Below are 13,684 nucleotides of genomic sequence, written 5' to 3'. Positions count from 1 at the left end.
TAATAAGCAGGGAACTACCTATTACTGTTAAACAGGTGATGAATTTGTTTCGTGTCACGGATCGATCCTGCAATCCACTCTAATTTAGCTCATAAGGCCTTCCATGATTCAATTACATATAAAAACTAGTAAAAAACCTCTCTAGGGAAGACATGTATTGGTAACTACTTCAGCATTTGAAGTCAACATCTTTATAAAAATTCAATATCTCCTTATATATAATTGAATAGTGGGTGCCAAAGTTCTAATTCTAAAATGCACTCCCTTAGTGTATGGCTGATGGCACTGCTCCTCAGCATATATCGCCACCAATCAGAAGGCAAAGCCCGGGTCCCGCCCACACCACAACTGCTGCGACAACCTGGTCTTTTGCATATGGAAGCTGATTGGACTTCAGTCCATTCCACACCTCAAACTCCCCCCCCCCGCAAGGCAGTTGGGATTTTCAGTTGCATAACATACCTCATAGGGGAGAGGAGAATGGGTAACAATGGTTACCACTCTCCAGGTGAGGGCTACAGATAACTCAAACATACAAATGCTCTTCAGGTAGCAGAGATCAGTCCCTCTGGAGAAAACAGTGGACTCTGTCATTAAACCCTGCTGAGGTCGCCACAGGAAACTGACACTGTTTGCCCAAAGCCAGAGCACTCTCCCAGAGCCTCTTTCTAGATCCCGTTGTATTTATTTCCGCAACGGGCATTATTTCTAGTATGTGCATAAATGCAAAATATGCTATGATAAACTTATATTGCTTCCCCAATGAATTTATACCTTGCTCTGAGCTAGGTTTTGTGTAGGAGTATTTGTGTGTGTCTAAAGTTCCGTCAAGTTGCAGCTGACTTATGGTGACCCTATAGGGTTTTCAAGGCAAGTGGTTAAGCAGAGGCAGTTGGCCATCGCCTTCCTTTGCAAAAGTCTTGCTTGGTAGTCTCCCATACAAATACAAGTACCAATCCTGCTTAGCTTCCGAGATCTGATGGGAATATTTACAATTATATAAATAGGATACTGAACAAGTCAAACACTTATTATTCTGTGGTTGTTAGATATTGATGTGTTTGTAAAATATTTTTTTACTTTTCTGTGTCTGTATGAGTGTATGGAAGTAATGGATATATCTGTAGATAATGATGCATATCTTTCCAAGATTTTATGGCAAAATTGAAAATTCTATTCTGCTAGGCCATTATGATCTATGTCCCTGTAAAGACTTAACTTGTGCAATTAAAATTGTGCTTTTATATTTGCATAAATCTAATCTTAGTACTTGCTCTGACCTGGATAAGCCCAGGCTAGCCCGATCTCGTCAGATCTCAGAAGCTAAGCAGGGTCAAGTCCTCATCAGTATTTGAATTGGAGACCACCAAGGAATACCAGGGTCATGGCATGGAGGAAGAGCAATGGCAAACCACCTCTGAACGCCTCTTGCCTTGAAAACCCAACAGAGTCACCATAAGTCAGCTGCAACTTGGTGGCCAAACCTCCCCCCCAACCTTAGTCCCTGCTTCTGTTTTTTTTAAGATTGGCTTTCCTCCTCCACCTGTGTAAACTTTCACTGAAAGCCATGGGACTTCCTTATACATAACTGCATGTGGGATTTCCACTTACATGAATAAAGGGCAGATAAGCCAAGCTGCAATATTGAAAAAGTGGTAACTAGCTGAGCACTTTGTCCTTCAAGAAATGCACTGTCGAAAGTTTTAAGTCTAATGGCTTTTCTGAAGAAACATGTGAATTTTGAAATATTGAATTTTAAGTCTAATGGCTTTTCTGAAGAAACGTGAATTTTGAAATATTGAAGAAAAAATAATCCAGTTTTCCCTCCCTCAGTGCTACCCAGTGCACATCAAAACAGACGTGCAGCGATAACTGGTTTCAGCTCCTCACCCAGCGGGCACGTGCACCAGTGAGTTCCATACGGTGCGGCCTGTCCCGCAGTGGCTAGGAGGGGATCCGGCAGTGCCGGTTCCCCCAGGGGGCCCCCATAGAGGGGCCCCCAGCCATGGGGCTCGAGTAGTGCTGCTCCCAAGGCGTGATGCCAAGGGATTGAGGCACACTTTGCCCTGAAGGTCCTACTACTGCAGCGCCATCATGGTACTTAGAGGCGCACACTGGACGAGCGTTCAGGAGTTTTAGCGAGGATGCAAGACATCTTGGCAATTTAACGATACTGAAGAAATGTGAGTGAATTTGCAATAAGCGCATGACCTTTTAAACTGGCTCTGATACCCCCCTTCACCAGCGATAGGGGGAGGGAGCAATATCCTTACCCAACAAAAATGAAATTTTAATTAAAAGCCTTACCGGAATGGGGAAAAGAGTCCGGAAAAACGTTATTTGAATTAGCAAGTGCATCGCCACATAAAGCGAACAACAAAAACCCCTCTTAAGAACTTTTACAAACTTCCCGGGAAAAGAAAACAATGAGTCGACAGGAAAAAAAATGGCGCTGAGGAAGCTTCCTTTAGGTGCTGGCCAAACGTCATCTCCAGGATTGAAACCGGAAGCCAGTACAGCCTTTTTAGCCATGTTAGTTGTAGCATTGTGACCCCTGCTGGACCAAATGACGAATCTCAACCAAAACTTTGAAACACTCCAAAAACAGATGGTAAAGAACTATAATGCAGTCAAAAAAGTTGTTTTTAAAACATCTGCACTTGATCAAAAAGTGGAGTGATTACAAAAAGAAAGAGCCTCTGATAAAGAACAAATCCTTAGGCTTAAAGCAGAAAAAGCAGCCTATGTGCTGAGGTTCCAAGGTGTTCCTGAACAAAGCGATGAGAATCTCAAAGAAATCTTGACTCAAGCATTATCCTCAATGACAGGTATGAAATTTGAAGATTTATTAAGCGATCTGGATGTGATCTACAGATCATACCATGAATACATAAAGAAGAAAAACCTGCTTGGGGAAAGTATGGTCAGTTTCTCGAAAAGGTCTACAAAAGACACGGTTCTTAAAGCTGCTAATGGAAACATCTTGAAGATTAAAGATTTGGAAATAAGAGTTCTAAAGGATGTACCATTTGTAATCAGAAAGAAGCGAAGGCATTACAAAGATTTAACTGTATTTTTACAAAAGAAATCAATAAACTACAGATGGCTTTTACCGGAAGGATTAACATTCAAGTACAAGGATTTAAAAGAAAAGATTGACTCCGTGGACAAAGCAAAACGATTTTTGGAGAAAGTTCAAGGACTACCAAAGGGAACAACAACAGAAGAAGAGAAGAGTCATCAAGAAGGAGAATGCAGCTCACATGGTTCAAGAAGTTCAGGATCGATTACAACCAGTTCATCTGAAGAAGATTCCCCATCAGAATTGGGAGAAGCTGCAACCAAGTTACCCAAAGGGAAAACTGACTTTGATAAAGATAAAGAGAATATAACTGAGATATAAGTACTTGAAGGGATAAATAACTTGCTTACTTGCTCAGAGCAAATACTTATACTTTAATCTTTTACTTAATGTTATAAACTGATAAGAAGCTTTACTCATGTATGACAATATGAGAAACTTGAATAAGCGTTTATTATCAACAGTATATATAACTCCTGTTAGCTTTTCTTTTAGTAATGCTGTCCTATCACCTGTAGTTTTGTTAGTGTATACCCACCCTTTGTTTCTATGTAGTGTGTAGTATAAAAGCAATTAAAAATTATTTAAAAACAAACAGATGTGCAGCCATTGCATATCCTTGGAATGGGATTGTTTTGAAATAAACTCTATAAGAAATGAAGGAGAACAGTCTTGAATTTAGCTTAACTAAATTATTTAAAAACAAACAGATGTGCAGCTATTGCATATCCTTGGAATGGGATTGTCTTGAAATAAACTCTATAAGAAGTGAAGGAGAACAGTCTTGATTTCAGCTTAACTGAACAGCTAGATTCAAATCCAGTAGCACCTTAGAGACCAACAAGATTTTGAGTTGATGAGCTTTTATGAATCAAAGCTCATTTCGCCAGGTATCTCAGTATACAATAACCAAACAAAAAACAAAAGAAAGACAGAACAAGGTGTATATGTAGTTGAAGTATGTGTATATTTATACTGGGAATGAGCTGATTCCCCCAACTTCCTGTTCCTGTAGTTTCACTCTCTCCAGTTTCTGTCTAATTTTGTGGAAATTAGAGCAGCGGAACCTATGGATAAAAGGGGATGTTGCTGCTCCCCATTTCCTATGTGTCTGCAACTATCAGGGAAACATTAAATTTAGACGCTTGTAGTTTAGTGAATCTGATAGGGGAATAGTAGAGAAATATAGAAACAACAAAAAGCTGTTTTTGTTGGAACATTAAAAAGCTTTAAAATGCTGTTTAAAATGCAGGCTAGTTTTAAAGGAGTTATTTTCTATATTGCAACGCATAGGTGTACCTTTTCTAGAATTCCTAAATGTTATGGTTTTTAAAAATGCATAGATTTTATAGGCGGAATGGGGAACACACCCCCAGCATATAAACCCACCCTCAAAACACCCATCGATCAGGTGTTGATTCGAAAAAATTCAGGGAGAGGTATACATTTGGCCACAAAACCCATCCTAGTAAAAAATCATGATTGACCCTAATGTATGCCAATGAGCATAAATGTACTATGTTTCTTTAGAACCTGTCATAGAACCAGTATGTTTAATATGTTCAGAGGAGGTTAACAAACATGACTCTTAACTATGGCTTATGAAATATGGTTTATTGTCCCTTTATTTAATGTTTAGGCTAAGAAAAGTATGGCAAAGAAGAAAATGCACTGTCAAAAATGGCATTCTGACAATATCACATGCAACTGTAAGTAGTGTTTCTATTCAGATTGAACATTCCCATGTATATAAATAGATGAATATACTGCATTGGCATGTTTCTCTTACTGAAATCAGCATTATTTAAAGTGTTGGCTGACACTATTGGTGATTTAAGATTTTCACCACAAGGTAGTTGGGCAGCGTGTGAAGAGACAGAAGTATTTGCTTTCTTTGCAGTTTGCCTGGCTGAAATCCCTCTGTCCTTCATTCGTCCAGATATAAGACATGCCAGCCCTCTCACTCTCGCTTGGAATAATAGATGGTGTTCTAGTGTACTTGACTAGAATCTGGTTGTTAAATCTGCCAAAGAAACAAACTACTTATATTGGAAGGGAGGGGTACTGAATTTGCTAGAACTAGCATCAGCTTGAGCTATGTGTGGCTCATTGATCCTTCAGTGCAGAAGTTAAAATTGTGTACTCAAGAGTATACATCTAACCCTCATTAAGGGTAAAAGTCTTATAACAGCGACTGTTCTTCACATTCTTTTATTTTCTTTTTGAAGTTGAGAAGGTCTTTGTTTTTCCTTAACAGTCTCCCTATCTTACCCATATAATCAACGTAGGCAAAGAGATAAGCAGTATTTTATTTATTTATTTTAAATATGTACAATCCACTTTTCTACTTAATAGAGGGTCCTAAGGTACATGACAATTAATTAAAACCACTTTTCTACATATACAAATTCAAGACTGTCAAAGAATCTCAAATACCCTAAAACCCTCAGTTTTGCAATCTCATCTGACTGCTGAAAGAGAGGTAAGGCTCTTCACATTTATGGGCAGATTTTCCAAGGAGAGCAGGCTGCAAATGAAAAAGAATGCACATGTGTCCAATGTTCCCTCTAAGCTGTGGAGTCCTGTGAGCAAAAATTCTACTCTGTGAGCTGCTGGCATTAAAGTTGTGAGCAAGCGATTTGGCTGCTGCATAAATTAGTTAGCTCTGGAGCCATCCTTCCTGAGCGAAGACAAAAATGTGTGAGCCGGAGGCTAAAAAACTGTGAGCTAGCTCACACTAACTCAGCTTAGAGGGAACAGTGCATGTGTCCCGCCACCACTGTTCCCACTTGTCTGTAGTAAAGGATGGAGAGCAGATACTGTTCAGGACAGTGGACTTGCCAATCAGGTTTCTGTAATGAACAGAAGGAGAGACTGCTTTCCCGAACACTGCAGTCAAACCAGGAACTTCTGAACAAGCCCAGCTGTCTCCTACCACTTATCTCTTCCTCCTTGAAAATAGAATATGAACTAGTAGAAAATTTTTGTAATAGTTTGTATATGGAGACCAACTTTAAGCACCAGTTTATATGCCATTGGCATGTATCCATAACTACAAGGTATTATAAAATAATCTGTTTAATCTGTATTGTTTTAAAATGTAGCTGTAATTAGACGCAGTTACACATCTTTTTATCTGTGGCCATTTTTTATGGCTATTTAATTAGATATGCTGCATTTACTGGGCTGTTTGACGCAATGGAAAAAATTTCCATAGAAACTGAACTGTGTGCATCTGCTCATTTTCATGTTCACCACACTCTTATCCCACCTTTTCTCTATGGAGTTCAGGGGCGTAACCATGAATCTCTTCCCCATTTTATCTTTGCAACAACCCTAAGAGATATTCAAGGCCAGGGCTATTTTTGGGCAGGAACGCACAGGAACGGAGTTCTGGCTGGCTCCTGAGTTGGCCACACCCAGCAGGAACTCATTAGCATAATAGGCCACACCCAACAGCAGAAACTCATTAGGATTGGCTACATTAGGGGTGTGTGGCCTAACATGCAAAGAAGTTCCTGCTACAAAAAAAAGCTCTGGGTTTTGACAACAAACAAGGTAAACAGAATAAGAAGCAAAAGGTTGGTGTGGCTGGATGACCACACTTCTGGTAACATGAGGGTGCGGTCTAATATGCTAATGAGCTGTGTTGTCAGGGGTGTGGCCTAATATGCCCTGTTCAAGGCTGAATGATTGACTGACTTAGCAGGTTTAATGCTAGAGTCAGGATTTGAACTCAGGTTTCCCAGATGCTAGTCCCACACTTTAACCACCACACCACACTGGCACAGCATTTGTTTAAATATTTTCTATAAGTGATGGGGGAGGGACATTGGTGGGATCATTGCTTTTTCTCCTGGGTAACCATTGTGAGGCCAGACACCCATATGTGTTCTTTTATATTGTCTACCTACTGGGGTTTCTCTTGGAGCACGAGACGTTTGGCCCCTGGGAAACAAAGTTTTATAAATGGGGCTGTCTTGGTGCTTCCGTGTTCTTCTCCACTACCATTTACGTCAGACCTTTGGTGATCAAGGCATTTCTCACCCAAATCTTACAACAGCCATGTAAAGCAGAGGTGTCAAACTCATTTGCTAGAAGGGCCAGGTCTGACATAAACGTCACCTTGTTGGGCCAGGCCATGTGTGCCATAAAATGTAATGCCTGGTACCGGGGGTATAAACTGTATGGACAGCAGCTGGTAAGCTCCGAGTTGGTGTCTCCTCACTACAAGGCCTCATGGTCTGGGAGGGGGGGTGCAAAGGAGAACCCACATGGGCTGACTGGACAGCCGGCGGTGCAGCCCTGGGCAGATGCTCCTTTGCTACTTGACCACTGCAGATAAGGTGGTTCTGCCATGCTGAAGCCACGATTGGGGTGGCTCCACCCACTCTCCCATGAGCAGTCTCCTGTTCCCTCCCTTACACTTGTTGCTCGTGGGCCACATAAGGACCCTGGGTGGGCCGCATCCAGCCCCCGGGCCTTACGTTTGACACCAATGATGTAAAGTACAGCTCTTCTTAAACTGTTTGAGGAGAAAGGGATATGCTGAAAAAAGAACAGCCTCTATAGGGATTTGGCAAAAACCTAGAAAAGGAGAAATGGGAAGACACCTCAATTGATGGGCAAACAGCAGAGGAAAAAAAGCGGTAGAACGGACAGAAAATAAGATCAGAGGGTATTTGTATAAATCTTCCAACACTTAGATTAACAGGAAATTGATGCGTATGGGACTGTAGTCATAGCGTAAGTGAATAAGTGCAGTGACTTGTGGTTTCACAAGTCTGGCACTTCACGCTCATCTTAAATGTGTGGAGATGATACTATGGTCATGGCAAATAAACTGCACATATGGAAGAAAGTGCCATGTGAAAGGTTTAAAATGGTCATCATGGGGTTCTGGCTCACATGTAACCTTCAAAAGTATTATAGTTTTATCTCCAAGAATCTTTTCCTTCACTGCACAGTATTTGGTTTCCCATACTACCGGTACCCTACAGAGTAATTTGTTTCTTTAACTCTTTCTTAAATGGGTTCTACTCACTGTACCAAAGAAATGTCAGGTGTCAGCATTTGTTTTCAAAACATGTTTGTGGTTTTAGAAAAACAAAAAGTCATGTTACTCATAGAGATTTCTTTAATCTGAAGATCAAGAGGTAAATTTCACAGACAATGGTTTTGTTTTCCTGACCATTTAATTGTATAGGCTGGTGAATTTGCCAGACTGAAGGGAAAGTAAGCTAACTTTTGAGTTTATTTCAAAAGTACATAATTATTAAACATCATAAGAAGTACTTTTTGTGTTTTTGCTTTCACCAGAGGTAGATGGAAGTCTGCTTGAGAGCAGTGTTTCACATTAACTAGGTAAATGCTTTGTTTGCTAGATAACTTTTTAGATTAATTATCCTTTGCCGTCTCCTTTTTCTTTTTCAATAGGGAAGTTCATAAGTAGCCTTAGGAATTCGAATATGTGTTCAGAAGTAATACCAAATATTTTTGCGTTTCAGTGTACCCTTTCTTGATCAATTAAATTGTTTCTTGGCATCATGCAATTCCACCATTAAACATTAATCTCTTAGACATGTTTACGAGATTAGAATTGCCTCTCAAACTCATGTAACAAGAACAATGGCTAGTGTTATATCTTTGAATGCTAACCATGGTTAAATCATGGTCAGATGCCATTTTCAGTCTCTAGTTTAGAGGTAACTAATGGTTAGTGCAGAAGTGTAGCCCTGAAAAGAGAAGGAATGGGATCGCAAGAAATACGCAGGTCTGAGAGGTGGTTCTGACTTCCTAACCGTCCTGAAGAGATCAGGAAATACACTATCTGCTCTAAACTGTATTAATCTGTGATAATGGATGAGGCATCAACCAATTGGTGTAGTGGTTAAGAGTGGCGGACTCTAATCTGAAGAACTGGGTTTGATTCCCCACTCCTCCACATGAAGCCAGCTGGATGACCTTGGGCCTGTCACAGTTCTCTCAGAACTCTCACCTACCTTACAAGTTGCTTGTTGTGGGGAGAGGAAGGGATGGGTGGTGATGGTAAGCCATTCTGAGACTCCTTAGGGTAGAGCAAAGTGGACTATAAAAACAACAAGAGTGTCATCTTTCAGGCTCTTGTATGCCATGGTTCTTTGATCATGGGTTTGGGCCAAAGATCTGCATGTGGAATGAAACTCATTGAATGGGACTTTCATGTCTCTTCCCACCCTTGCTCCCTGACATTTGAGCTTCCTGAAATTATGCTTCTGGGTATCAGGGGAACCTTCATTCATGAGAACAAAGTGAAGTTTTGCAATGAGAGGAAGGATTGGAGCAGAAATCGCCACCTGTTCCTCCTCCAACAGAAGTGCCATTCCATTGACTTAAGCATCATAATGCCAGCAGACAACATGTCTGAAAAGAATTCATAGAGTTTACACCTTGAACTTCGATTCTGAGAGATTTTGTTCCTGGAGTCATCTGCAAAATAGACATGAATTCCGTTGTCTCCTATGGATGCCGTGCAATAACTGAGAGAGATTGCTGGACACTGACGTTGCTGTATGAATTATGATGCAACATGGACCAAAACATCATGATAGGTTCTGCTTACTTGCATCTGCCTTGAACTTGACCTAGTGTTGCTGGAGATGTGTGGAAGTTCAGATAGTTAAAGCCAAAGAGAGACGTCCGTAAGGGGAATGAAAAACTGATTACTATAGGCAGGGCATTTTTTGTAGAAAAAGCCCAGCAGGAACTCATTAGCATAAGGGAGCGGTGGCGCAGGCAGTTAATGCCTGCTCAGTAACATTATTCGAGCAGCCACTATGGCTATTCGAGTACCACCGCGGTCGAGGTGAGCTCTCGACCCTCGTCCCAGCTCCTGCCCACCCAGCAGTTCGAAAGCAACTTAATTGCAAGTAGATAAATGGGTACCCACCCGTAGTGGGGTGGGGGGCACCCTGCCTAGCGTGGTGGTTGAGGACGGCGGCGGCGGTGGCGAGACATCGGCTCCAGAGGACGGCGTGGCGTGGTGATGCGACGGTGGCAAGCGGGCGCAACCGGAGGAGCGATCCCTGGTGGCTGGACAATGAAATATTGGGTGGCCGCCGTCGAAAGGGCGCGCGATGACGCCAAGCGCCGGCACAGCGGAGCCGGAAAGGACGTGGCTGAACCCGGAAGGAGGCAGGAGTTGTGCGCCTCAGGAAGAGAGAATTACCACCCAGCGCCGAAAAAGAGCACCCCGCCAATACCGGAGCCAACGGGAAAAAAAGAAGACCAACACCAACCACTACCATAGGGGTGCTGGTAGGTTCCCCCACCCCAAATGTGTGTGGCCCTAGTTAGGAATAAAAATGGTGACTAGCACCGACCTGTAAGCCGCTCAGAGACCCCCTAGACAAGGGGGTTTGGGCGGGATATAAAGTCGAATGTAAATAAATAAATAAAATAAATAATAGGCCACACCCAACAGCAGAAACTCATTAGCATATTAGGCCACAGCCCTGACAGCACAGCTCATTAACATATTAGGCCACACCCCCATGTTACCAGAAGTGTGGTCATCCAGCCATGCCCACCTTTTGCTTCTTATTCTGTTAACCTTGTTTGTGGTCAAAACCCAGGGCCTTTTTTGGTAGCAGGAACTCCTTTGCATGTTAGGCCACACACCCCTAATGTAGCCAATTCTAATGCATTTCTGCTGTTGGGTGTGGCCTATTATGCTAATGAGTTCCTGCTGGGCGTGGCCAACTCGGAAGCCAGCCGGAACTCCGTTCCTGTGTGTTCCTGCCCAAAAATAGCCCTGACTATAGGTATACATTTGCAATACAAAGCTGTTGAAACCAGAGGTGCTTTTAAGACTTTTGTGTAAGAACCCCTTTCTGTTATGATACCTAACAAGAATGCCCATTGCAAGCCTGTGTTTTGCTGTAGGTACCTCTTAACTTTTGCATGGCATTCAGAAACTATCATGATAGATTTTTAACAAATCCCTTAAACTAAGGAGACTTGTGTTAAGAAGATGGATGAGGTGAGCCAAAAAGGTTCCTTGGTCGTTTTTCAGTAAATAGTGGCACACAATCCTTGCTTCTTTTTCCCTCCTTGCGTGTGAAATGTCACTTAAATGCATACCTTAACCCTACTGCTCTCTGCGAGCAGTATGAATGTTAATATCTCATCCCTTCAGTCTTACATAACTACTTGACTTTCATGAGTCAAATTGAAATGTAAAAAGAAATGCAAAAAGAGATGTTAAATCTGATGTAATCTGGCAGGTGTAGAGGCTGGAAGGAGAATTAAAAAAATTGTATCAGGGCAGGCTTTTAAGGGATGTAAAAATAGCAAATGGTCATTTAAATGTCAAAGCAGGAAAATGTCATTTTTTCACCATGCAGAGGTTTTTTGTTTTCTTTGCTGTTTAAGCATTTAAACCATACTGCAAAAAAATGTTTTTTTAACCATTATAAACCAAACAATCAGAGGTCATTTCGGGGGGGAGCGCAGTTCCCCCGGGTGAGGTGCAGGGGGGCGGGGCACATGATGAAGCCCCGCCTCCTGCTTCCGGCCGCCCTGCTTCCAGCCCTCATTCAGCCAGGAGGAGGCAGGAGAAGAGGGAGGGTAAGTTGCTTCCTCCCCGCCTCTCCCCACCCCTGCCTGCCTGGGGCCAGGGAGGGCCTTGGCGGGGCTTCCTCGCACTCCGTCCGGCCTTGCAGGTCCACCGCCAGGCCCCTGATGTCAGGGGGTGTGGCATATGCTAATGAGTTATGCTAATGAGTTCCCCTAGCTCTTTTTCTACGAAATGACCCCTGCAAACAATGCACAATACACATTGTTTTAGCTTGTGTCTCATCTCTGCCACCTTGTTCTCTCCAGCACAGCTTGGCATTTTTGACTTGGTTTTTGGTAGTCAGTCCTTTCTTGAGTATGTGACCAGCTGTGGTGCTATTTGGGCAAGTTGCAAATGTTTATGAAATGAATGTTGCTGCTCCAAACAAGCGGAGACTAGTTCGGTCCTGCCGATGCTGGCTGAATCTTGTCTTCATTTGATAGGATTCTGTGTTCACAACGACGTTTTTGCTTTTCTGCTGACTCTTGCCATGACACGTAGGCTTTGGTTTATTTAAAGGAAAAGCACCTTTCTTTCTCTCTCCCATCATTTCTCAATTAAATTGTAGGTAACCACACTGGATCCATGGAGCTAATCCAAAAACAGTAGTGTCGTAACTTTTTCTTAGGACACCTCCTGGTCTCAAGTTTAAGAAAGCTACACACATGACACTTTGGGCTCTGCTGGTTTTTCCGTGCCCTCCGTCCGTTCTGATGGAGGGTTCTGGGGAACAAAAGCTTTGCGTTGTTAAAATCTTGATTTAGCCAGTGTAGTGCAGTGGTTAGAATGTCAGACTAATGTCTGGGAGACCCAAGTTCGAATCCCCACTCAGCCATGGAAGCTTGCTGAGTGACCTCAGATCCATCTGCGGCTATTAGCCACAAGGTATAGATAGGAACTCTCGGTCTGGGGCCAGTGACGCTCTGTATTCTTGGTACTTGCGGGGGGGGGCATTAGTGGGAGGGCTTCTAGTGTCCTGGCCCCACTGCTGGACCTCCTGAAGGCACCTGGTATTCTTGGCCACTGTGTGACAGAGTGTTAGACTACATGGGCCATTGGCCTGGTCCAACATTGGCTTCTCTTATGTTCTTATGACCTTGGGCCAGTCAAGCATTCTTAGCCTAACCCACCTCACAGGGTTGTTGCGAGGATAAAATGGAGGTGGGGAGAGTAGTGTAAGTCACTTTGGGTCCCCATTGGTGAGAAAGGCAAGGTATAAATGAAGCAAATAATGATAAAATCTCCTTATTTAAGTAACTTTCGTGCATCTGGTGAAGTTGCCTGCAGACATCTTATATCACAATGAATCTGTTCGGTTTTAACGTATTACAGGACCCTTTCTCATTTTGGAGCACACCACTGTAACAGCAGGCTTTTCGATTCAAGTGTACTGTTTTTTTTTAAAAAAGGAATATTGGAAGTGGTCTGACTTACTTAAATATATGAATGTGCACATTTTTGCCCATAACCTCTAAATGGAGCCTCTGTGTGATTGGACGTCTCCAGATGGTCATAGAGCCAGTGCGCTTGCAGTGGGATTTAGGATCTGAGAGAATTAGATTCAAATCGGCCATGAGGCTTGCTGGGCCAGTCCCCAACTCTTAGTCTTGCCTTACTTCACAGGGCGATTGTGAGGATCAAATGAGGAAGGGGGGAGGGGGAACATGTACACTGTTCTGAGCTTGTTAGAGGAAGTACAAGAGGGGGACCCGCGATACTCGTGGGGGGGGAAGAAGAGCCCCGTCTCCTCCACCCCCCACCCCTCGATCTCCCCGAGGCGGCAGCGGCGAGGCCGGTCTTCCCCCGCCCGGCTGGCCTGCCTGCTGGCGGCTCCGAGAAAGAGGAGGAGGAGGCGGCGGCGAGGCCGGTCCTCCCGCCCGCCCGCCCTGCCTGCCGGCCGACTCCGAGGAGAAGGCGGCGGCGGCGAAGCCGGTCCTTCCCCCGGCTGCCCGCCCGTCCTGCCTGCCTGTCTGCCGGCTCCGAGGAGGAGGAGGCGGCGGCGAGGC

At 43.4% G+C, this 13,684-nt stretch overlaps 1 protein-coding gene across 1 annotated transcript in view; it reads left to right on the top strand.

Annotated features, from left to right (window-relative positions):
* Positions 1-13,684, top strand: part of ASAP1 (ArfGAP with SH3 domain, ankyrin repeat and PH domain 1) — a 270,879-nt gene that overhangs the window by 199,173 nt on the left and 58,022 nt on the right. Inside the window, exon 14 of the mRNA XM_015415263.1 lies at positions 4,722-4,791. Coding sequence (XP_015270749.1) covers positions 4,722-4,791 — 70 coding nt within the window. The remainder of the gene's footprint in view (positions 1-4,721; positions 4,792-13,684) is intronic.

The sequence above is a fragment of the Gekko japonicus genome, unplaced genomic scaffold (genome assembly GCF_001447785.1).
Source record: "Gekko japonicus isolate JY-2015 unplaced genomic scaffold, Gekko_japonicus_V1.1 scaffold1963, whole genome shotgun sequence".
In the NCBI taxonomy this organism is placed as follows: domain Eukaryota; kingdom Metazoa; phylum Chordata; class Lepidosauria; order Squamata; family Gekkonidae; genus Gekko; species Gekko japonicus.
This window is presented reverse-complemented; position numbering and strand designations above follow the sequence as displayed.